Source organism: Pholcus phalangioides, unplaced genomic scaffold, assembly GCF_987345545.1.
Source record: "Pholcus phalangioides strain wild (caught in Gottingen) unplaced genomic scaffold, Ppha-v1.0 ptg000030l_1, whole genome shotgun sequence".
NCBI classification, from domain to species: Eukaryota; Metazoa; Arthropoda; class Arachnida; order Araneae; family Pholcidae; genus Pholcus; species Pholcus phalangioides.
The window spans coordinates 5,336,460-5,363,241 of NW_028301620.1; the positions used below are offsets into that span (position 1 = coordinate 5,336,460).

The 26,782-nt window shown below is 37.5% G+C and overlaps 1 protein-coding gene across 2 annotated transcripts in view; it reads left to right on the forward strand.

The window, feature by feature from the left end:
- LOC149067467 (uncharacterized) overlaps window positions 1-26,782 on the forward strand; it is a 50,795-nt gene that overhangs the window by 17,276 nt on the left and 6,737 nt on the right. For both annotated transcript variants that reach the window (XM_089252738.1, XM_089252737.1), the window contains exons 5-10: window positions 1,069-1,159; window positions 3,744-3,863; window positions 4,088-4,144; window positions 21,017-21,133; window positions 21,443-21,781; window positions 26,087-26,298. In XM_089252738.1, coding sequence (XP_089108864.1) covers window positions 1,069-1,159; window positions 3,744-3,863; window positions 4,088-4,144; window positions 21,017-21,133; window positions 21,443-21,781; window positions 26,087-26,298 — 936 coding nt within the window. The remainder of the gene's footprint in view (window positions 1-1,068; window positions 1,160-3,743; window positions 3,864-4,087; window positions 4,145-21,016; window positions 21,134-21,442; window positions 21,782-26,086; window positions 26,299-26,782) is intronic.

A 26,782-nucleotide genomic window follows, 5' to 3' on the forward strand; every position in this document is an offset into this window, starting at 1 on the left:
CCTCAGACGAAGGCAACAAAATATAAAATAAAATAAATAAAAATTGATAATCACATCTTGAAACATCTGGAATCGTATAACGGATAAATACATATATAAACAATCTAAGCCAATGGGCAATCAAAATTATTAACATAATTTAAATCGAGTAAATCACACTTGATACGTCCTTGTCGTCGATGGCCTAATTTGTCTCTACAGGTGAACGTGCTTAGACCCCCCATTCCAGCACGGCAATGGGCCGTGCTCAGTTATCATATATAATCACTTTCTCTCTAGATTAAATGGTACTATTCCAACGCGTTTCTGTACCTTGTAGGCATTTTTGGGACTGCAATGCCAAATGGGCATTATTGTCCTATAGAAGTTGCCACTTTTGTTGCAGGTCAATGCACCTGTTTGATGTGAGTAAGAGTTGTTCTTCCGTTGGGAGATTAAGAGCCTCTTTTGCCAATATGTCCGCAGTTTCATTCCCCGCTATTCTTGCATGGCCTTTGACCCATTTGATACTAATAGACAGATGATTGTATAAATGCTTGCGTATTCGCCGAGTATTCATGTGGAGTGCGTTGATCACGAATCGAATTAATACTAGACGCGCTGTCGGAATATATCGTCATCTGCTGACCTTGCTTAATCATGTGGAGGAGGGGATTATAACCTTCTTAATACCAAACCGTGTAGGACCGTCTTAGGAGCAGCATGGGCCCCCGGGACAAGTGATTTTTCTGAGGCCCTACTCGACAAATTCTCGAAAAATTAACTACTTCTCATTTTGCTGAGACCCCTTTTGAGGCCCCCCGGACCATGCCCGGTTGGCCCATGCGTTAAGACGGCACAACCTTGTCCACATCTGATCTGAATAAATGAACATGTAGGAAAATAATTTACAGAGGAAAGTTTCATTTGTAAATTTTATAAGGTTTTTCGGAAATCATTGTGAACAAATTAGCTTATTAAAATTAAAATCGAATTATCTTCGTGTTAAATATTAAAACATGTACGTAGAATTATAAACAAATTTCTACACAAATTAATACATAAATTATTTCACTCATTTATTTTCAGTCGGAGCCATCAGAAGAAACTGAAAGCTTTTTTCCGTTACTTCCAGAAAACCGAACCAAAAGAAATCGGAACAATCCGCTTTACCAGGAAAGTAAGCCAATTTTGGAAGCTGTAATTAATTGCAAGAGCACAACTTTTTATTTTTTTGCATTCTCATACGCAACACTATAGTCCGTTTCAGGTTAACTTTGCAGTGAAGAGGAAGCTACGAGGGAACCGCATCACTCGTTGCTATGACAACGAAAGCCTCTTAACCTATGTATCGATGCGCGGCCTCGGTGAGGTATGGCTGATTCTCGCCAATATCGCAGAAAAAAATATTTTTTACGTATAACGTAATGCTTGTAGAAAAAATTAGCTAATGAAAAAAAAAAAAATCATTGTCGATACTTTCAGAAATCAAAGTTGTGGTTTTTGAAATCATTTTTTTTTTATTGAAAAGTATCTTAGTAACTCCTATTAACCCGGTTTTCACGTTTGAATTTGGGAATAGCCCCAAATAATAATAATAAAAATGATAAGGAAAAATTTAGAATTCTTTTACTCACTTTTCTTGCCGAAATTTCCGTCGCTCACCCACCCAAACGCACGGTATACGTCGATGCCACTTATTATCACTACAGTTTTAGTCATTTTTCACGTCTTCCCATTCTATGGAATCCTCACTTGACGTTGTAGAACTATCTGATTCTCTATTACTTATTAATTGTTGTTGCTCCATCAAGCCACCTGCAATCCAAAATTCCTCTTCTTTTTCAATAACGTGCTTTATGCATTATTGCCAAAAAGAACGGAGAACGTTTTAGCGTGTCTATCTCTGGTGAAAAGCAAGATACAACTGTCACAGAAGAAAAAAAATACACTGCAAGCCTAAACCATTGTGGGTCTCTCTCTCTCGCTTATTTATATTTATCTGGAGAGACACTGAAGGGTCATCTGGAGGAACAGACTCTGCTGTGGGGGAGGAAGTTGGTGCGGGTGAAAAAGAGACATTACTTATGTCAACACCCTCCGCTATCGGCTATTGGAATTCAGAAACCACCCCTATCCTACGAACACGGCAAGAAATAGATATAAAAAAAAGGGGGGGGGGGAGGTCTGGAACCGTAACCTACCCCCATAAAGATATCCTCTCACAACGGTATCGGCGCTGTCGTGAAAGAGGGACACTTCCTGTAATCTATGAGTGAATATCTGAATTCGTTGGAGGTTATTTTCGCGAGAAAAAAAAACCTGATTGAATATTCGTCTGGGTGTGTACGCCTATAACTACATGCAAAACTGAACGAAAAATTGTATCGGAAAAAATTCAACAAAATGACGATATAATATATATATATAACTCTCTCTCTCTCTCTGAGCAATCAAAAAAAAAAGCACGATAGTGATATTGGCGGGGAAAATTTCTTGGAAATCGCGCCAAAATGCTCTTGAGCTCGCCATGGATTTTTGATAATGGTAACCAATATTTTTCTAATTTAAAAATTTTAAACGAATATACATTGGTTCAAAACGGTACTTTTTCAGTATCTTTTTCAAAATCATAAAAAAATTTGAAATATTCTATATAAATGATCATCAGAAACCTCCGATGTATGGGAACTATATTTTGCGGCGAAGGAATACACTCTCTACCTTTCTCTCCACTGCAAAGTTAACCTGAAACAAACTATAGCTCCGTTTACATGTGCAATATTGCGGTAGCATCGGGAGTTCTAGTACCCAATTGACGATTTTTTCCTTCGTAAGGAAAAAAATGAAGCGCAGTCATTGGTGAAAATTTTTGAAGCGGGTCTATTTCCCATGTAAACGGGGCTATAGAGTAAGAAGTACAGTGAACGAGTGACAAGAACAGGGTCACAACTAGAGGGGAGCAGGCGGTTCTGGTGCGAATTTCACCCTTTAAGCTCTCCTGTAAAATTACAAGGGAGCGCCAAAGGCATGCTTGCCCAACACCAGCTACAGTACATTATTAGTAGTCTACTATAGCAGGTGTTGGCTTGCCCCGCTGATCAAGCATCTAGTTGCAGCACTAAACAAGGACACACGCTCGACACTAACTGGACTGAATTCTGAATTAACTGCATACGGTCGAATTCCGTTGTAACGAACTCCAAGAGACCGGAGAAATCACTTCGTTACAACGAAATTTCATTATAAAGGAACTCCAGAGTTTTGCATTGTTCCCGTGTAAACTTGTCTGGTGGATTAGAAAAGTGTCCGTTAAAACGAGATTTTCGCTATATCTGTATTCGACCAAAAGCGGAGATAGACTTGGAAGTCTGGGGGGGGGGGGCAAGATGATGAGTGTGGGGCATTGCCCCCCCCCCCCCCAGCATCAAAGGTGAAGTCGACAGATCTAATGCATATATGTATAGATGAATCGACATCATCATCATCCCCCCCCCCGTATCTCCGCCCATGGATTCGACTTCAAATACGCACTTTGAACTTCGTAAATCTAATTTTCATAAGACTTACATGGTGGAAACTTAGACATCAAGAAACAAAGACAAGGAATCAGCTATATACAAAAGAAAAAAAAATGGCTTGTGGTTTTTGGATTTGTGTTAGTGATGTATGAAAGCCTTGAATTCGAAGCGTTCTTTTTGTTGTATACTCACGACATGATCTAATTGTGGCTTTGCTTTTGTTGTTCCTTTTTATGCCTGCAGGTTCTGTCGGGTGGCCAGGTACCTTCGCTACCTGCCTGGTTATGCAGTGATAGGCCACTGGTTCCGTTGTTAGTGCGGCACGAGGGTAACATTCATGATGCCGACGCCAGTGTTTGCAGGGTAAACATTGTCCCACTATCCCTTTTTCTGTAAAATACTTTTTTTCTTTGAATTTCATTAAATTGTTTGAACGTAAGTTTTTTTAAACTTCACAAAAAAATCATACAAGTTATCAATTATCTCGCTCATATACGTTGATTTTTATTAAATGACGTAGTGAAGTCTAAATGAGCACAAAAGCAATTTTCATAATATGATTGAAGATGATAAATTTTGGTTAATAGGTATTTTCTTGTACGTCTTTGGTCGGAGGTGACGTTCTTCAAGCAGCAACTTCACCGGTGAGCATCTGTGTTGACTACTTTTTCTGTTTTCATTTTTTATTTTGAATCAAATTTAGTTGAAACTGTGTTAAAGTTTTGAAATCCCACAAAAACTCTCTGCAGTGTAAGCCATTTTTTTAAAAGCATCATCATAAACTTAAAGATCTTATACAGTATATAAATGTGAAAGTATGTATGTTTGTTCTTTATACACAATTTTAGACCGATCGTCGCCAGGTTTTGCATATATACCAAACAGGACCAGCATTGAACCGCAGGCTACTTTAAAAGTTCATCAGAGCTGGGCAAATGCCCGAAACGGGCGAAAAACATAGGCGGAGATAGACTGCCCCCCCCCGTATCTCCACCCATGGCGAAAAACCGTTGGGCCCCAACAATCACTTTCGGAATGTTTACTTTGGTTACCGTGTTTCCCTAACAATGCGTTTCAGACATGTGCAAGTAGTCTACGCAGCGCTTTACTGAGATTTACGCCGATTTCCGCCGCTAGATGGCGCCACCGGAAATGTTTTCTATTTTTTTCGCGCGTTTTTGACCGACTTCCTTTTTTAGCCGGATTTCGCACCTCTCGAACCAGACTACCTGTCGACCGTATTTATTTTCAAAATGGCGGTTGGTCTTATTTATTTGGAAAAAAACTATTTTAGTGTTCTATCGGGATTCGAACCCATGACAACCGATAGAGTATATCGTTCTCCAGGCTAGTGTGTTAACCACTGAACCAAACAGACTTGCTAGACGAATGCCTTATGAAATAAGTATATAAAAATAATAAAACGTAGAACGTTTAAGGAAGTGTATTAAAGTACGTCGCTCCTAATTTTGATGTGCCTATGATCGACGATCGTCCACGGAGTTATTGGTGAAAAGTGCGCATATTGTGAACCATATCTACTGTTTTTCAATTATTTTCGACGAACGATTTTTATTTAAATACATTTTTAAAAATTTTCTCAAGATGGTCGATCACGTGACCCACGTTGATGACGATACTAGATGGCAGCACTACCGATATTTAACTTATTAGTGAAAATTATTCACTATGTCGTTATATAAAAAAAAATTTTTCAATGTCCTATCGGGATTCGAACCCATGACAACCGATAAACTATTTCGTTCTCCAGGATAGTGTGCTAACCACTGAACCCAATAGACTTGCTAGACAGAGGCCTTATGAAATAAGTATATAAAAATAATAAAACGTAGAACGTTTAAGGAAGTGTATTAAAGAACGTCGCTCCTAAGTTTGATGTGCCTATGATCGACGATCGGCCACGGAGTTATTGGTGAAAAGTGCGCATATTGTGAACCATATCTACTGTTTTTCAATTATTTTCGACGAACGATTTTTATTTAAATAAATTTTTAAAAATTTTCTCAAGATGGTCGATCACGTGACCCACGTTGATGACGATACTAGATGGCAGCACTACCGATATTTAACTTCCGTGAAAATTATTCACTATGTCGTTATATAAAAAAATTTATGAAATGTCGTCCCGATTTTCTCTTTGGACATGAAGCTGTATTAGAAATGAATTTAAAAGAGAAAAAATTAAGTCGCCAAATTACGGCGAAAATGCCAATTTTGGCACCAAACTCTCTAGCTGTTTTCAAATCTCAAGTTTGAAAAGATATAGTTCGTCTGTGGTTGATGATGATGCTAATTAACCACTAGTGTTCAAATTATGCTGCTTCGAGAAGAGCCTTTTTATTAAAAAAATATCCAAGTTAATCAAACATGATTCAAAAAAAACGCTCACTTTCCAAGCGTTATTATTTTTACCCATCGTCTTTGGATCTTTAAGAGATTAGATACCAAAAATATGCACACAAAAAAAACCACACACAAGTTTTCATTGTCAACATTTCTATATTTCCTTCCATAACGAAACGAGATTTGTAACTACACCCTTAGAAAGCTTATTCTTTAGACATCACTTCTTATACCACATAAATAAGAAAGATATTGTGTCTTCCCGCACTTTATTATTTTATTTCTATTTTAGTTTTTCATTATGTCACTTTATTCATGGCTTTTATTTTATTCACTTCAAACACTTAAAAATTTATTTATTTCACTTTATCAAACTTATTCTATATTTAATTATTCAAACTTTTATTCAAAAATTTTTAATATTTTCTTTATTTTATTATCTTTTTCATTTCGTTTATTTTTAATCATTCAAAATTTTATTTTTTAATGTTTCATCGTTTATCTATTTGATTTTATTATCTTTGTGTGAACATTTTATTTTCATTGATATTATTTTTTAAATTTAAACCTACTTTTAGTTTTTCATTATGTCACTTTATTCATGGCTTTTATTTTATTCACTTCAAACACTTAAAAATTTATTTATTTCACTTTATCCAATTATTCTCTATTTAATTATTCAAACTTATATTCGAAAATTTAATTTTTTCTTTATTTTATCTATTTGATTTTATTATCTTAGTGTCATAATTTTATTTTCAGTGTTAGCTTATTTTTTCATTTTTAGTTTATTTTTATATTACATTCACAACCACTTAAAAATTATTTATTTCACTTGTTTTAGTTCACTTTATTTCCATTGATATATATTTTTTTTTAATTCAAGCCTTTCCAACTTATTCTATATTTAATTATTCAAACTTTTATTCAAAAATTTTAATTTTTATTTATTTTATCTATTTGATTTTTATTATCTTAGTGTCATCATATTATTTTCATTTCGTTTATTTTTCATTCATTCAAAATTTTATTTTTTAATGTTTCATCGTTTATCTATTTGATTTTTATTATCTTTGTGTCAACATTTTATTTTCTTTATGTTTTTATCGTTACTATTCATCTATATATCGTTTTTTCATTATCTTTGTTATTTTATTTTTATTTACTTAAAATTGTTTATTTTGTCGTTTGAAGATTTTACATTTCTTAAATAATATATTTCTAAATTAAAATGTCATGTGAATAAATTTCACGCGTAGTTCAAAAAATGAGACAGACTACAAGTTTATACAGTTCAAATATTTATTCATATCAAGATATCGATAGCATGCTCGATAAGTTTATACATTTGTCTGGAATTTAAATTAATTCCTTTTATCGTCGGTGTGTTATTGACAAAAACACGAATGTCATAAATTGTATTACATTTCGTGAAAAAAACACCATCACCAAGAGGTTGGGAACGAGAACAGTTTCCTCTAAATTTGAAGCTGGGGTCGTCGTACACATTCAATGCAAGGCTAGATAACGTGATAATCACGGACACAACGATGATCCCGATCAAGGCTTTCCCGGTCTCTTCACGGCTAAAAAATTTTCTCTGGGCCGTCACAGCGCTATCCTTTGATACGTCTTGCATAACTCTGTACTTATCACGATCTCCACTGGAAATGACAAATGCTAGCGGGATTTCAGCAATTAATATGCTTCATTATGAAAAATCGACGTGGTCTTTCTAGTGTTAAACTGTATTTACGTTGAATTGGGTATGAAAACCGTGTCTCTGACATGTCTCAATGAATAAAATTTTCATAACTTAAGAAAATATTCATTTCCTGGCGTTTTATGAAATATGAATGTTTCTTACATTTCTGCTGAAAAGATTTCTAATGTTTATCAATCCGGGAAGTTACTCCGGCTTACGTACTATAAAATATTATATCTGTATGTTTATTCGAGTTTTTTTCCCATGAATTTTACGTTCCTTAGCAGACATTGTTATAACGAGAGGCATGTTTTTTCGAATAGTGATGAGAATAACAAAAGGCTAAAAATAAACTACTGTATCCGATATGACTGGTGTCAACTAAAGAGTGGACAGACATTTTAACTTTTATTCTTTCTCGCACCAATTTTCTCAGAAGCATGTGTGTATTAAATAAAATAATAATACTTTTATAAAAAAAGGGATAAATAACATGAAAAAATGTTAAAACTCATAAAAATGATAAAAATGTTAAAACTCATAAAAATGATAAAAATAATCCACTAGGAATTTTTAGCCAGCAAGACTTCAAAATGAAAGTCCTTTTTTTACTGTTTCTAAATCGCATGTTATATCGTGACTTAGAACGTGACCTACGTGAGTGACACTTATTACTTTCAAAGGACACGCTTAGAATGACCAACTGAACACATTATTCCGCCCTAACTATTCAGTGTGAATCCATTGTTTCTTTCATAAAAGTTCTCACAGTGAATGCTTTCCAAAATCAGTTTTTGGTTTCCAATCTTTCATTCCGACATATTCAATTTCTCGAGATGGACGAATTCTCAGCTGTTTTCTCTCATTCAATTTACTATCTTTTACTAATTTTAACATATTCTATTTCAAATGAAATTAAATTTATTATTTTTATATATACAGAAAAAAAAATTGAATTATGGGAAACATATATACCATCTAGAGAAAAATGCCTGTGCCGACGATTAAAAAAATTACATTGTTATTAAGGGATAAATAAAATATTTATAAAATTAACAAAAAAATATAAAAAACACAAGACAAAATTACTGATGATAAAAAATAAACACAGAAAAAACACATACAAACACAATATATAAGGGAAAATTCTTAATTTATGATGTAAAATGCAAGAGAAACAAGACAATTTTACGTTCACATAAAATTCCAAGATTTAACGAAATGAAATGATTTTTTCAGCTGTTGTCGTAAAGTACTCCGGATATCACACTATAAAACGAAATGAGTTTTTATATATATAAGTTATTCTTCTTAGATTATTTTCACAAATTCAACAAAATGGGACACATGTCGTTCTTTTAGTTTTTCTTAGATTTCCACAGTGGTTTCAAAGGATTCAACCTAAACTTTGCGCTAGTCAACTAGTTGATTTGTTCTCCCACCCCCCAAACAAGAGCGACAATAGAGAAGGTAGTATAAATACAGATGATTGCAATATCAAAGATGGATAGACGAAACAAATACAGAGATGTTTGATTTATGGATGAGATGAATAATGGTTTTTCAAAACTGATTTGTTCAAATGGATAAAGTATTCACGTAATTTTCGAATGATGTTCAATATGATGAGACTTAACAAACCTCTTTTATTATTTCAATGCATTAATTCCTTTTGACATATTTTCTTTGATTTCGTGATTTTTCCCCTTTTCAAATTACCGATTTTTGATTTAAAAAAAAGACACAGTTGTATCATTTTCATCAACTTTTTTAACAGAAAATACTTTAACTACCGTGAGCTAATAAAATATGAATTCGATTATTTTACTCTTCGTATGCTCATTCAAACTTTTCCTTGGACTCATCATTCGCGACGTTTCAAAGAATTATTTTCCGATAAAACTTGCATTTTCGATGAAAAGATTTTTCGTCGAGGTTTCTTCTCGCTATCTTTCTATTGTTGATTAACCTATTGCCGCGAAGATACTTCAGCTTTAATGTTATAAAATATTATCTCTGTATATTTCTTCGTGTTTTTTCATGAATTTTACGAGTCTCAGCAAAATTACAGAGTACTTGATAACTCTCATATCGAATTGTTGAACATCAACGAGGTCACGAAACCCCCATACCACATTAAATACTCAATATTTCTCACCCATATGAGCGTTAATGCTGAGAGTAATACTTTGATTTAGACAGACAAAATTTATCACTTTAAATTCACTGTGAACGTATACGCCTGATAAAAAAATTTATTACCCATACCAGACTGTTGAAAAAGACGATTAGGTCAACAAAATTTGGGCGTTCACTCTTAACTTCGAGAACTTTGATGTCCTATATTACGACACAATCTTGACCAATCGATGGGTTTGTAATCCAAGAATGTCGTTCAGAACGGGTACAAATTTAGGTGAAAAGACGGCATATATCATCAATATAGTGGAAGAGAAATTACATCAAGCACAAATATTATAGAAAGGAGTTTATTCAGTAAAATAATTATACTTTAAAATAAATGAGGTCATTGAAAATGATAAAAATGATTTAAAAAAACATTGAAAATGGTAATAAAGAAAAAATGGTAGAAAAAAATATTACAAATTTTAAAGAGGATGAGTTTGAACAAAAAGTGTGTGGGAGACTGCCATGTGTCTGCCTTATCCACAGAGTAATAATACTTTATATCTGTAGGGGGTCATCGGTTGCTACAAGATCTGAGTACTATTGTGAATGACAATAGCTACCGATATATATATATATATATCATTTAAGAAATGTAAAATCTTCAAACGACAAAATAAACAATTTTATTTTTTTTTATTCATGGACAGTAGTTTGGATTGAGAGTTATCATCAGTCAAAAGACTCCTGAGCAGTATGCATGCTTTGTTGATAGTCCTTTGCAAGGATAAGGCCATAGACTTAGGATATAGTATTATGGCTAATAATCTATACATATAAAATTGCTTTTCCGTCTGTGTATGTTCTCTACAATTTTAGATCTATCGTCGTCAAATTTTGTATATTTACTAAATGGGACCCGTCTTGAACGATAGGCTACTTTAAAAGTTTTTCAGAGATAGGCAAATGCCCGAAATGGGCGGAAAAACTGTCGGGCAACAAATGTTTCTCGGCCTCAACAATCACTTTCGGAATATTTACTTTGGTTACCGTGGTTCACTAGCAATGCGTTTCAGACATGTATATGCCTTTACAATGGTTTGTTTTGTCACCTCTTTAATGCTGCCAGTATTATGTGCAATAGTTTATGCCTTTGTAATGGTTTGTCACTTCATCCCACAAATTGAAGAAAACCCGGGTAACGTCAGGTATTATAGCTAGTTTTAAATAAAACGAAACGTTGAAAACTAACTCTATACTTCTTTTTGTTTCCAGAACTTACGTCGACTTCTTTTGTTAAGGTCGTTTAAAATCTTAGACTAAGAATATAATTATACTAGCTATAATACCCGGCGCTGCCCGGGTTTTCTTCAATTGCTGGGAGGATTGAAAAAGTGGCAAACCATCATAAAGGCATATAGACTATTATACATACAGTAGAATCTATCGATAATGGACACCCATGGGACCAAAAATTTTGTCCGCTAATGAGGAGGTACGATACACAGTGGAAGCTCGTTTATATGACTTTCATATTTATACGACGCTTGGCTTAGATCCTCTCTGAAAGTGATACATCGGTGATTATGCATAATCACCAATCGTCTCGACAGAGAAAGTTCAATAAATTTTACATTTATTACTTTCACCGGTGATTATGCATAGTTCCCAAATAAAGCTGGGAAAGCCTGGTAAATATGGAAACATTTATAACTTTTCTTCATTAAACAAATTAATTATTTTTACCCATACATAATACGTACTTTACCAACCCCATCCAAGGCCTCCACGCGAGGCTCGTGACGTCACTGAAGTAGGTCATCTCTCCTATAGACATTGGATGCAGCAGGCCGACGCATGCGCCATATTTACCCTTTTTTGTAGCATATCCAATGGCTATAGGTGAGATTACCTTCTTCAGAAATATCAAGAGCTTCGCTCAGAGGCCTTCTGTTATAGATGGTGTTGGCACTACACATATTTTATATAAATGTGAAAGTATGTATGTATGTATGTATGTATGCTCTTTATACAAATCTACAGTTTTAGACCGATCGTCGCCAGATTTTGCATATGTAGTGCGTTCTTATCTGTATAGATGGCGCGCCCTCCTCACGCTCCTGGTGATTGTAAAAAAAAAGAAAAATGCCAGTTGGAATTATACCACCGATTTGTATACACGTGCCATCCTCCTCGTTATGTTTCTTTCGCATATTAAATCGTTAAGTTTTCATTACGTTTTATGTCGTCACTACAAGCATCCGGATTACTGGTGACCTATAGGACGCATCTGATTTTGGACATTGAAGTTAATTTCTCCATCGTTTAAATTTCGTTTTCGCGCCTTGTGCTTTCCGTTCGCACGCTCTTCAAAGATGAAACTTGTCTAATCTCCTAGTCTTTTGGATATACTATATATATTTTTTTTTTCAAGCCAAGTCTACTCGTTTCTACCCAATATAGAGACGTTCCTGGAAATTCAAGGTGAGGAATAAACTTTCTACTCTCGATTTGCCGGTCTCCATTTGTCATGGCTCAACCTATTGCATCAGCTGAAGTTTCACGTGTTGCCTTTCGAGCCCCTCCGTTCTGGGAAGCAAATCCAGAGATTTGGTTTCTTCAAATTGAGTCACAATTCAAAACGGCAGGCATAACCGCCGATGAAACTAAATTTCACGCCGTTGTAGGAGCTCTTGATTGCAAAGTTTTGAACTATGTTTCTAATATCGTTCGCAATCCTCCCCAACAGCACATGTACGAGACTCTCAAAACTCGCGTGCTGGAGCAGTTTCAACAATCAGAATCTTCCAAATTGCGAATGTTACTCCAGGAGCTTCAACTAGGCGACAAACGCCCGTCCCAGCTTTTGCACGAAATGCAAACGTTAGCTGAGGGTAAAATGGAAAGTGACATTTTGAGAAATCTCTGGATGCAGAGATTACCTTTGCACTCCCAACAAATATTACAAGCTTCTAGTGAACCGTTAATTGGGTGAGCGAAAATAGCCGACAAAATATGTGAGGTTTCTAATGTGTCATCTAATACTTCAGCTGTGTCTCACACTTCAGAGTTTGATGATTTGAAAAACGAAATTGCTTCGCTACGGCAATCATTTGAAAGGCTTTCGCGATCTCCTAGACCATCTCGCGGTTATCGCAAACGATCTCAATCTCGTAGCCGAAATAAATTCGGCGATGCTTTGAAAAACGGAAGGCTTTGCTGGTACCATGAGCAGTTTGGAGAAAAAGCTCATAAATGTATTCCTCCATGTCAGTTTCAGGAAAACTAGTGGGCTCGTCTGTTTCGGCGACAGCTGACGAAAGCCTTCTCCATAGTCGCCTATTTGTCATCGACGTTAATACGGGTTTCCGATTTCTAATTGACACTGGCGCATCAATCAGTTGTTTTCCGAAACGCCTGACTAACTTGACAAAACCTCACAAACTCTCATTGTATGCTGCAAATGGATCCGAAATCCAAACGTTTGGCAACAAAAATCTAGTTCTGAATCTTGGACTAAGGAGGGACTTTCCTTTCGTTTTCACTGTGGCAGATGTTTCACATCCCATTATTGGAGCCGACTTTTTGGAAAGATTTGGTTTGCTTATAGATGTTAAAAATTCTCGTTTGATCGATAATGAAACATCGCTATCAGTGAATGGTTTAGAATCCCAAAACGGCTCTTTTGGTTTAACGCCGATCTCTGGTGATTCTCCATACCACCGCATATTAGCCAAATTTCCTCAGCTTACCAGCTCAGTTCTAAATGCAGTTGCAAAGAAACACTCTGTCATGCACTTCATCGAAACTACGGGACCACCGGTTTTCGCAAAAGCTAGAAGATTGTCTTCTGAAAAACTTGCAGCTGTTAAAAAACAATTCAATGAACTGTTGCAACAAGGTATAATTCGGCCCTCAAAAAGCCCTTGGTCGAGTCCCATCCATCTTGTACCCAAAAAAAGCAACGAATGGAGAATTTGTGGGGACTTCCGCGGACTCAATGCAATAACCATCCCAGATAGATACCCGCTTCCAAATATACAGGATTTTTCCATCAACTTGAGTGGTAAAAAGATTTTTTCAAAAATCGATTTAATAAAAGCATATCACCAAATACCAATCAATCCTAAAGACATTCCCAAAACCGCCATAATTACGCCCATTGGGCTATACGAATATGTTTATATGTGCTTCGGCCTGAAAAATGCAGCTCAAACGTTTCAGCGTTTTATTGACGAAGCATTTCGTGACTTAGATTGTTGTTACGCATATCTCGATGATTTGTTAATCGCTTCCATTGACGAAAAATCTCATGAAGCTGACTTAAAACGTGTTTTTCAAAGACTAAATGACTATGGTATCGTGATCAATCCATCTAAATGTGTATTCGGTCAACGTCAAATTAATTTTCTGGGTTTTCTTGTTTCTCCCGATGGGATTGCACCTTTACCAGATCGAGTACAAACATTGCTCGATTATCCATTGCCATCAACAGTGACTGAATTGAAGCGTTTTTTGGCAATTGTAAATTTCTATCACAGATTCCTTAAAGATGCCGCCAGGGTGCAAGCTCCTTTGCATGAATTAGCAAAAAGCAAGATAAAAAAAGATAAAACTGAAATAGTTTGGTCTGAGGAGGCCAAGCCCGCTTTTTTGTCATGCAAGCAATCAATTGCCAACGCTGCACTTCTCGCCCATCCTGTTCCGAATGCAAAATTGTTTTTGACTGCTGATGCTTCCGACACTTCATTGGGTGCAGTCCTTCAACAGCAAATAGGAAACAAAACCCAACCATTGTCATTTTTTTCACGCAAGCTCAGTTCGACTGAAAAAAAGTACAGTACATATGACAGAGAGCTCTTAGCAATATATTCAGCTGTTAAGCATTTCAAGCACATTTTGGAGGGACGCAACTTCATAATTTTCAGTGATCATCGTCCTCTCACGTATGCCTTCAAACAACGTAACGATAAATGTTCTCCCCGGCAACTTAGACATCTTGAATATATTAGTCAGTTTTCGACAGATTTACGATATTTGCCTGGGGATAGTAACGTCATAGCTGATGCTTTCTCAAGAATTTGTGAAATCCACACTCCTTGTACAATCGATTATGCAGAATTGGCACGGGCGCAGGCAGATGATGATGAATTGCATACCTTGCTTCAAAGTGAAACTGGGCTTCAGCTAAAACGCTTCGATATCTCCGGTGTTAATATCTACTGCGATGTGTCTACTGACGATATACGCCCGTATGTACCCGTTTCAATGCGACGTCTAGCGTTCGACTCTGTGCATAATCTGTCCCATCCTGGGATAAAAGCCACTCTAGGTATGGTACGCAAACGATTTATTTGGAAATCGATTGCGAGAGACTGCAAAGATTGGTGTCGTACTTGCATCGCTTGCCAGAAGTCGAAGGTTATCAAACATACCAAGTCTCCTTTAGGCTCTTTCCAGGTTCCTGATTCTCGTTTTGCACACGTTCATCTGGACATTGTCGGACCCTTGCCTCCCTCTAAAGGATACACGTATCTCTTGACGTGCGTTGATCGGTACACACGGTGGCCCGAAGCGGTACCAATGTCTAACCAAACTGCTGAAACTACAGCTGAGACATTCTTTTCTACCTGGGTGTGTCGGTTTGGCGTTCCTGAAAAGTTGACCACAGATCAAGGTCGTCAGTTTGAGAGTGATCTATTTCGCTCTCTTGCACGGCTGTGCGGCATCGAAAAATCCCGCACCACTGCCTACAATCCAAAGTGTAACGGCCAGGTTGAGAGATTCCACCGCGATCTCAAAGCCTCTCTGATGTGTGCCCTCAAAGGTAACGAGCACTGGACAGAGGTTCTACCTACAGTCCTGTTGGGGTTACGTTCCAGCATCAAAGAAGACCTCCAAGTATCAACCTCTGAGTTGGTATACGGCACAGCCCTACGCCTTCCTGGTGAACTCTTTCGGCACTCGGATGAGCGAGACGTCCTACCTCGATATGACTTCTTGCAGAGACTGCGAGACCATTTCTCCCGTGTGAGACCAGTACCAACCTCTCATCACAATTCGTCTAAGCCCTTCGTCTCGACAGACTTGCTAACTTCTCCATCAGTATTCGTCCGACAAGACTGTGTACGCAAACCTCTACAACAACCATACACCGGACCATTTGAAGTTATTTCAAGAACTGATAAGTATTTTATGTTGAACATTAATGGCAATCATAAAAATGTATCCATAGATCGCCTTAAGCCATGTTTTATGTTAAATAATAATTTATGTGACACGTTCAAAAATCAGTACATTTCCAGGTCTGGCCGAAGAGTGCGATTTCGTATTGACCCTTCGAAATTAGCTATATGATTCGTAATTATGTATGGTATATATATATATATTTTGCAATTTTTTTTATTATTTGTATGATTATTATTCAAATTGTCTTCTCTTAAATGTTTCGTCTTCGACTGGAGGGGGAGTGCTGTAGTGCGTTCTTATCTGTATAGATGGCGCGCCCTCCTCACGCTCCTGGTGATTGTAAAAAAAAAGAAAAATGCCAGTTGGAATTATACCACCGATTTGTATACACGTGCCATCCTCCTCGTTATGTTTCTTTCGCATATTAAATCGTTAAGTTTTCATTACGTTTTATGTCGTCACTACAAGCATCCGGATTACATATATACCAAACAGGACCGGGATTGAACCGTAGGCTACTTTAAAAGTTCGTCAGAGCTGGGCAAATGCCCGAAATGGGCGAAAAACTGTGTGGCAACAATGGTTTTGGGGCCTCAACAATCACTTTCGGAACGTTTACTTTGGTTACCGTGGTTTCCAACAATGCGTTTCAGACATGTATATGTCTTTACAATGGTTTGTCACATCTTTAACGCTGCCATCATTACAATTTATTCCTTTATAATGGTTTGGCTCTTTTCCAATACTCCCAGTAATTGAAGAAAACCCTGGAAGCGCCAGATATTTTTGCTTGCATGTATACAGGGTGTCCTGTAAGTGCTAATGTGGCCTTTATCTCATCAACCACCCATCGTTGAGGTATAGTTTCAATTTAAAAAGTGCTTAAAAGGAGTTTGAATAATATTCGCTGCAGAAGCTGGACATCTGACGTCACTAACAACAGAGAACAACAACTACGACGATAAAACAGGGAATAAAAATGTTCTACGCCAGCTGATGAACTCAATGCTTGCCTCAAATCATCAGCACTCTACTTCACCAAACACCAACTCTGGCCATATCGTTACATTGCAATTTACTGCCATTAGTGAGATGGGTTGGAAGTGAAGGTTCTGTCTATCGGTGGTCGCCTCGAGTTTGTTAGGACATCAACACTCTGGCACGAAGCTAAAAAATTATCATTATCTACCAACATGCGAGTTCAACTGCAAAATGACTCAGCACTGCTATCATTTTCACATCAGTTGATCAAACTTGGCAATGGAAGAATTCCCGTAGACCCAAGCACTGGACTGATAACGTTCCCAAATGGATTTTGCCAGTTATTATATATATAAACTCAGTTCAAGAACTTGCAGACAAAGTCTTCCCAAACATTCAACAAAATCACCGAAACCATGAGTGGCTTTGTGAGAGTGCGATTCTGGCATCGAAAAATGACAGTGTGAACAAGATCAACGATAAAATCCTAAAAATTATTCCGGGAGACTCCACATCTTACAAATCGGTTGACACTGTCACAGACACAGCGCAGACAGTTCTGTATCCTGCAGAATTTCTGAACTCTTTGGATATTCCGGGTATGCCACCACACAACTTGACCCTCAAAGTCGGAGCACCTATAATGATTTTAAGAAATTTGGAGATACCGATACTCTGCAATGGCAACAGACTCTGCGTGAAGAAATTGCACAATTACATCATCGAAGCAACGATTCTAACTAGATGTGGTGGAGGAGAAGACGTCTTCATTCCACGTACCCCAATTATCACTGAAGAAATGCCATTCACTTTAAAGCGATTGCAGTTCCCGATTCGTTTAGCTTTTGCCATGACAATCAACAAAGCGCAAGGCCAGTTGTTAGCAGTGGCAGGTATCAACTTACTTGAGCCCTGTTTTTCACACGGACACCTTTTCGTCACCTGTTCGCGTGTTGGTAATAGCAAAAATTTGTACATCTACACACCAGATGGAAAAAGAAAAAATATTGTGTATCCACAAGCGATTGCCTCAAGTTTTTAATTCAAATATTTAAAAATGAAAGTAAATTTTTTTTTTACTTAATGCAGAAATATTTTGATTAAGAAATAATTAATAAGCTATACATTTTTTACGGGGCGGGCAACGCGTCGCCGGGTATCAGCTAGTTCTGCAATAAAAATGAAATTAAAATAAGTGTGAAGGAGATACAAAAATACATTCATAACAACATTATTAGTCTTGTAAAGTTGGCAATCTTCACACGTATCAGCAAAACAACACCAACATTACGATTCAAATTCACCATCCTTGACCTTAGTTATGTTCAGTTAATTAAGTAATAAATTTACAAATTATCACATTTACTAACACGAGCTTGGGATTAAACATCATCGTAGCTGCATATGATGAATTCTTGGTTTATGGCCAAAAATTAATAAATTATATTTTGGAAAAAAATTAGTTTGCCTGATTTTACTGTCCGCTAACGGGGAGTTGAAATACATTAAAGCCCTATTCCACGGGACTGGGGATCAGGAAAGTGTCCGCTAACAGGAGGTTTCCTTTAGGGGAGGTTCTACTGTATATTAACAGGCGGAGCGGCTCGAGCTTACCTGTTGTCCGGGTAAGAAGCCTCATATGCCACCCCCGAAAGGCGACTCCGGAGCGGGCCGACAAGGCTTCAGTCTAGGGGACCTTGAGATAAACATTTCTTTCACAAGAAATCCGCACATCATTGTTTACCGTGCAAAATGTTCGTGACCATACGTCCCATTTTCGAAATTTAATTTCACGCTTTTTGATCCAAAATTATTTTACCATTTTTAACAATGCCAAATAACTAAATCCTCAAAACAACACTTAATTTGGTGAGCCATCATCACTTATCCAGTAAAGATGATGTATCACGAGGTTATTTTTATTAAGAAATTTATCTTAAATTGTTTCCGGTACTCCAAAGACCGGATAAGTGAGAAGCCGAATTTTTCCTTTGCTTTCGTTCCACCGTTCTGGAAAAAAATATTAGGTGAGGGAACAAAAATGTGTGTGTGTGTGTGCACTTTTTCCCTTTTTTTTGATAAAGTACAGAGCGGCTCTCAGGTCATGCAACCCATTGCAGCCGTGAGCGCCGCTATATCAGAGGTGAATGGGTGAAAAAAGAAATCAAAGAAAATTATTTCTGTCTGCTGTGGAGGGGCGCTAAATTGGAGATAAAAACTTTCCCCAGGAACTTTTTTTTGACCTTTCAAGTTCTTTGTTAGGAATTTGTGTAATAAGTTGTGGGGAAGGGGCACACAAGGGTTGGGCTGACAGGGCTCCAGCCTGGGGGCCGGGGACTCTATCCTCTCTTTCTTATCAGTTTTCTTTTCACAAAAAAATTAATTGAAATTTTAAAAAATTTTGGAATCTTAATTAAAGTCTACGTTGCCACCCCTGCTGACAGGATTAAGGAAGTGACAAATCATTGTAAAGGTATATACATGTCTGAAACGCATTGGTAAGGAACCACGGTAACCAAAGTACACATTCCGAAAGTAATTGTTGAGGCTGAGAAACCATTGTTGAGGCTGAGAAACCATTGTTGCCCGAAAGTTTTTCGCCCATTTCGGGCATTTTCCAAGCTCTAACCAACTTTTAAAGTAACCTATCGTTCAAACCGGGTCCAATTTGGTACATATGCAAAATTTGCGACGATGGATCTAAAATTGCTGATTTGTATAGAGAACATATACACACACAATATATATATATAGATAAAAATATATACAGTAATTTATATATGCCGCATATTTTTGTAATTATGTAATATAATTACATTTTCTCAGTCTAATGTTAATTAAAATCATCACCTTTCGGTTTTCCTGATGGCCTAAACACCTCTCACAACGAATATGTTTGAACTACATTGTAATGGAAGCTCTAGAACAGGGGTGGTCAACTTCTCTCTGTTCGAGGGCCAACATAATAGTCAGCTGCAGCGTTGCGGGCCGCATCAGGAACACCACTCCGGCGTATAAGCCGCACCTGGAAAGACTTTCTATACCCTAAGTAATATGGTGAAACACGGAATTTAGTCGTTCAACTTTTACCCAGGGCTTTGTATTTCTTCTTTATAAACTTTCCACTTATCTGATTCTCAGCTAGAAGCAATGCAGCAAAAATTTCTGTTCCTCCAGTAAAGTATTCCATTCAATACATCCAAAGTGTAAAAAAGTGTACTAAGTTCATAGTTTAAATGTTTTACAGACAAAACCAGAATTGCGATGCATGTACTCTTTTTTACGTGAGAATGGGTGTCGGAAGTGTTTCGAACCTGTGCATGCTCGTCTTGATCATTACGTAGGAAATTTTGATTTCTGAATGGATTCGGGTGGGAGGATTGCTCTCGAGCACCCCCCGGCTCCGACGCCACTGTCTACTGCAACGAGGAATGTCACCAACTTGCCATGCCGAACTTCGGAAATGAATGCTTTTCTGTTTTCGGAAATCAACGTGTCCCCATGAGGGAGTCCCTTAGTCAACGGTTCAATATTACCCCCCCCCCCCCCAGAGTCGGCGTAGCTTAGTCGGTTGAAGTTTCGAGGTGCCATTGTGAGTTGACGTCCACTCTGAAAAAGTTTGGTCATCGTGATCAGAACATATGCATTCAAATGTAAGAAGCAACTTGCCCAACGAGAGGGAAAAAAAAATAATAGTGGGGGCTGGGGGAAATGCCTATATCAAAAACTTCATAAGCAATTTTTTGTAAAAAGGCAGTATATGGGAGGAGGAACATAGTAACTTATTTCCACCACCATAAATAATGAATGTTTGTTAATCATGAAGCCTGCAGTTGGAACTAGTAGCTCAAATAATTATCAAAAATTTAATTAGATGCTCAATATTTTTTTGGCTGTCGGGGGGGGGGGGCCGCACAAAATCACTTCGCGGGCCAGCTGTTGAACGCACCCGTGTTCTATATTTCTTGGAGAGCAATATTTCAAATATTTTTCTCATTGTGTTATTTTATTTATTTATATACATTATATTTTTTTTCTCTTTTACTATATTTCTTCCTATGGAGAGAAATGAACATATATATTTACATATTCACTAACTATATTTTCTTTCTAGAGAATTGCTATCTTAAACAAATTTTTTCTGCCCTAGGAGTCAAGTCTTTTCTTTGCTTTTCCTGAGTTGATGTGTTGCCTGAGTTTCGTCGAGAAATTGGAGGACAACGAGGCTTTTCTCGCCGTTGGTGTTAGTCCTCGCGGTATTCACAAGGTACGAGAACTTGGTTCATTAGTGGGGGCAAGGTAATCCATTTCTATCTTAGTTCATTAGTCCCCATTAATCTTGAATCGAACATTTTTTTAAATGAAAATATGGGGGGTTTTTTTGGCAAGAGGGGAATCAACAAAACAAGTCATGCACAATCCAATAGAAGTTTTCAACAAAACTTTTCTTCGTGTTAAATGGTACTTATATCCCAAAGATGTTCTCAAAAGTTGGAGATGCTCGTTTATCTAAATAGCTATTCTTATACCGATGAATAATATTTTTACTTTTTGTGCGTGTGTGTCTTATTCGCAGAACCATCGCATAGCCGAACAAGAAGTAAACATGTGCTTCATCGACTCGCTGGATTTTGGTTCAGAAAGCGACAAACAATTCGAAGACCGCTGTTTATTACGAGAACTGAACAAGTCTCTGACAGCATTCAGCCATAACATTGATCGAGAAGGCAGAAGAGACTCGTCAGAGATAGAGTACCAGCAACACAGGAGACAAACGCCTGTCGGAGAGAGTTCGAGTTCGGAGCAGCAATCATCCGCTTCTTCTCGAAGAGCGTCAATCCATTTGGATCAGAAAGATACAGGCGTCGACCTTTCAAGGCGAAGAAACTCTCAGGAGTCAGTGAAACTTTCTTCGGTAAGAAGATTTCCCGACAATTCTACGATGTAACCACGCCTAAAGCAATGTGTGCATATACGATGAAATACTTATGTTTCCCATAGATTGCATTAATACAATATTATAAACTGGGTCTTTATAATTAAAGTTCCACTTTGAAATGGCCATAAAAGGAAAACTACTGGTTAAAATGTTATTGCACTTGGTAATAGTTTACAGAAGGTCATGAGCATGGCCCCCACATCCTGAAACAGGGCCCCTAGGCTGGGATCTTCCACGAACCCCCTTTATGATGAATTTATACCGTAAAAAAACAAAAAGTGGTGAATATCGTCCCGGGCCCCAGGGCTGGAGCCTTGTCAGCCTACCCCTTGTGGGGGCCATGGTCATGGCATTCAATTTTCCGCAAAAAAGTTCGAAAACTCACCACCAGCGGAGAATGGCGCTGAATGCAAGGCTTCCTTCCCCGCCCAGGTGTAACAGATAACAAACCTGTGAGCTTCAAACTTTGCTATCATTTTCCTCAAACCCTGCGGAGTCATTGCCCCTCGGCGTATTCGTCTTACGGCATGATACTTTTGCAAAGCACGTCACTCGTTGTTATCGCATTCATAACAACTAGGGATACGTAAATATCGCAAAAAAAAAAAATCCGCAATTTCACAAAAAAAATTTCAAAATCATAAATTTCGCATTTATTCGCAAAAAAAATTCAGGTCAGAAATTTCGTATTTGTTAACAAAAAATAAAAATTTAAAAAATAAATAAAATATATTTAAAAAAATAGCATATCATAGGCCCTCGGCTAAAATTATTTTTCTGAGGTCCCCCTACCTTGCTAGAAATGCTTACTCTCAATAATTTGAACCAGATCTCATTTTCATGAGGCCCCTCTGCACTTGAGGTTTCTGGGCCGTGCTCGGTCTGACCCATGCATTAAGACGACACTGGTTGGATGCAATGTGTAAAGTCAATTTATTTTAACTTTTTCCTGCTGCTGTGTCCAGTGCCGTCTTAACGCATGGGCCTACCCGGGCACGGCCCGGGGGCCTCAAGAGAAGAGGGGCCTCAGGAAAACGAGAAGTAGTTGAATTTTTCAAGAATTTTTAAGGTAGCGCCTCAGAAAAATCACTTGGCCCGGGGGCCGATGTTGCTCTTAAGACGGCCCTGGCTGTGTCTTCAGCAGAATACTATGCCGTTCATCAATTCCAACATACAGTAGTCTCGTTTATCCGACGTCCCACCGCAAAAAAAAAAAAAAAAAATCAAGCACCAACTGTTGAGCTTTCAGAATTTCACATAATGACGGATAGCAACTGCAATTATATACATTGAAGCTGCAAGAATCGACATAATGATGCTGCAAAGATGGCGAGATTTAGAAGCGAAGAAACGGCACTCGTCAGGAAAACAGACTGCGATCAAAAATTGTTTTAAATCATCACAGGACTGAACTTTTCTAAGTACTGTATATAACTTCAAAATATTCTGCAACTAAGTTCATTTTCTCACTTAATTTTTTCTGTTGTTTTGCTGTAAACATGATTATTAGGTTCGTAATGTGCAAAATTACAACAGTTTGACGTTTAATAGGCTTTTCCTTAACACCTCCGTATTATCCGACGTTCTGCAGGCCCGTTTATGTCGGATAAGCGAGACTCATTTGTCAATTTTTTATAAAAATGCTCTTGAAATTTGAGCCCAAAATATTTCAAATCTACTAGCTTACTCCACAAAACATGTGCGAATTGAAAGTTTGATCCTTTCAAATTGTCGATTAGCATAATTTTCCTACAGAACTCAGAAACGAAAGTCAACTGAACCCGTATTTTAGGAGCTAGAATTTCATTGCTAAAACTTATTTTTAAGAAACTTAATCGTGTCATCGTCTTCATATTTATTGAGAAAAGCAGCAATATATGATATTCGCTCAGATGAATGACACCTTTGAACCACGAATTCTGCCTGGTTACTACAGACGTCGGGAAGAATTTTGATGCCAGTAATAGCCTACTTATGCAGTAATACTTTTTTTTGGTAGCTTAAATACGCACTGCTCATTTTTCTTTAGTGCAAAAATAAGTTATCTTCGTCTTGGCCACAAAAGAATTAAATTCTTTATTGAATGCGTCACCCACAAGATTCACTTTATGCACCCAGTATTGGCAGTGCAAAATTTTTTCCCCAAGAAGTGGTTTTTAATAATTTGAAGCACGCAGTCTGGCACTAGATCCTTTATTTTAGTATTTAGTTTCGTATTCTTTTAAGGTGTCAATTATAGCTCGGAAACACACGGAAGAATTAACAATAAAATTTAAATTATCGAAATTTCGCAGAAAAGTAGTAAAAATTCAAACTTTTACTTTTTTTTAATTATAAAGACCCTGCATTATCGTATATATCATGTCCATCTGGGCACGGCCGGGGGGGCCTCAAGTGCATAAGAGGCCTCGTGATAATAAAATTTGGTGCTGATTTTCGAGAGAAAGCATAGAAATTTGTAAGTACTTTCAGTTAATTAGGAGCCACAGAATATCACTTTGCCCGAGGCCCACGTTGACGGCCTTGTGCATTATTATACCGGGTGGTCAGAAAATAACTGCCGATATATGAGCCCGTAGCAGAGCTGGTTCTGGAAATGTTTCAAGTGTAAGCGAATAATATTTTGGTGATAAAAAATTATCCCCTCTCCTTCAGTTGGCGCATTAAAAAATCACCCCCTTCAATTGGCACCAAAGCTGCATTAAGAGTAATTAACTTTCAAGCGGCTTTGGTTGGCACCTTCTGCGGTCACGTAGTTCGCAGGATTCAAGATCTGGCTCTGGCCCGTAGCAGCCGCAAAAATCACCGAATGCAAATGAAATTCGAGATATGGGTGTTTCAGAATATGCGCTCAAGAATAGGTCGAGAACCTAAAACCTAGCTCTCGCAGTTACGGTTACAGCAAACAAAATTTTGAAAATTTATGCGGAAACACTCACTTCTATGTATTGCGAAAAATCGGTGCAGTAAAAGCCGATGCATTGTGTATGAAATTAGAATAATTTCGCACCTTTGAATGCAATTTGTACAAGGTGTTTAATTGGACCATTGATCAAGTGCTCGCGAGCACGAAATTGGACACGAGCATCGAGCACACTGGGTACTTCAAGGAGCACCGCGATGCTCGCGAGTAATAGGTTGAAGATACCTGCGCTAGGGACTCGTGTAACGACAAAGTTATTTTATGACAACCTGTATATTAATAGACTTTGACAATGATATCACTAAAAATTTCCATCTGCAGTATGTGATGAAAACAATAATCACGGAGAGGAAGGATGTGCTGTATCCACTTTTTAATTTCAATCACTTGTGTCGAAATGATAATTGCATCATAAGGTTGACTTAAAAAAAATCTGCGTGAGAATCTCGAACGATAGAGGTGAAACTTATTAGGCTAAATCTTATTTAACATGACTGAATTCACCTCGTCTCACATCTTTTACTTAGCAAGATACCGAAGAATGGGAACACACACTCATTCCCACTCCACCCTCACTCAATTTTCTTTTACAAATACAAGGCCACAACAGACAAAATGCCCAACGAGGTGGCAGAGAAAAAAATGTCCATAACAAATATGAATATCAAATATTTCAAAAATACAGAAACCCAATTAAAAATGTAATTATAAAACTATGAATACAATGATTAGCTATAAAAAAATGCCCATATAAAATTTATAGTTGTCTTATCTGAGTATGGATAGCTTTTCGATTTACAACATGTTTATCGTATTTCTTTTTACAGTGTCAATTGTGGTAGAATTTACTACCCCCGGGGTACGCTATTTCATTTATTTACAACCCTATTAGAGGAAAAATTACCTGCGACACCACAACTTAGAATTGTTCCTTATCAAAACAGTCGATTGACGGCGTATTAATATTTCGTGGTCCATCGTGAACGCTTTGATCATATCCCTCAACACCTGCATTCTTCCAAATTGTGCATGACCCATCTCTGAAGAGGGCATTCTACACAGGGGATAGGGAAAGGTAATAAACTGTCTTTGTCCGACACAAACCACAAAATGGTTCAGGCAACCGTTTTTAAGGGAAAGGAAAGCTTACGTTATTTTCGTTCCGCCGTTTCACTTTTGTCATTGAGGAGAAAGAAAAGGTAACGTCATTTCCGTTCATCCGTTTCACTTTCTCTGACGTGGATCTGAAAATCCACTACCCCGCCTAAAGAAGTTTCACTTCATAAATAGAATACGGTAATGAGATAAATAATTATATGTTTATTCTTTGTTGAGCATTGAATATTTTATTTAACTAGCGATCTTCAAAGAAGAAAAGTAGCTCGTACTTGCCTTTGATAGACACTGAAGATTCACATGGTTCAGGAGGCAACAATCTGCACCGATCACTTTCCAAAGATAGCAGTTCCGGAAACACTGGGGAGTTTCCCAAACTTCGTGGGAAGACAACTTCATCGCCTTTATTGGAATATCTTAAAGGGTCCACGTCAAGTAGCCGCAGTTCTTCCAGGTAATTGCAGTTCTAAAATTTTCCAACTGCGATGTGCGAATGCGAGCTGGTCTCTATTTGAAAAAGTCTTTCCGAAGAGAGCAGGCAACTTATGCATTTAACATGATACTTAAATAGTAAAATGTGTGAAAATTCAAGCATTTATTATCTTTACTTCAAAATATAGAAGACAGATAATAGCAAAGCACGGAACAAGCACAACTCCCAACAGCAAAAACGCATTAGAAGCCAAAACATACTCAGAACACACATTCCGGCATGTACCGATTCATCATTTGATCATTTTTGACGCACCACGGTCATTTTCTGCACACGAGGGCTAATTAGACCGGGACCTACAATTGATCGCCGATTCCGAACGGCAGGCTTGTGTTTTATACTCATCGTGAGGTTGGTGCGCTAACCCCACGATGGGGGACTTCCTGCGGTAGCAATTTTTTGCTGCGGCCAAGTCGCCGTTTTTTTGTTGTACCCCTGTGTCAGG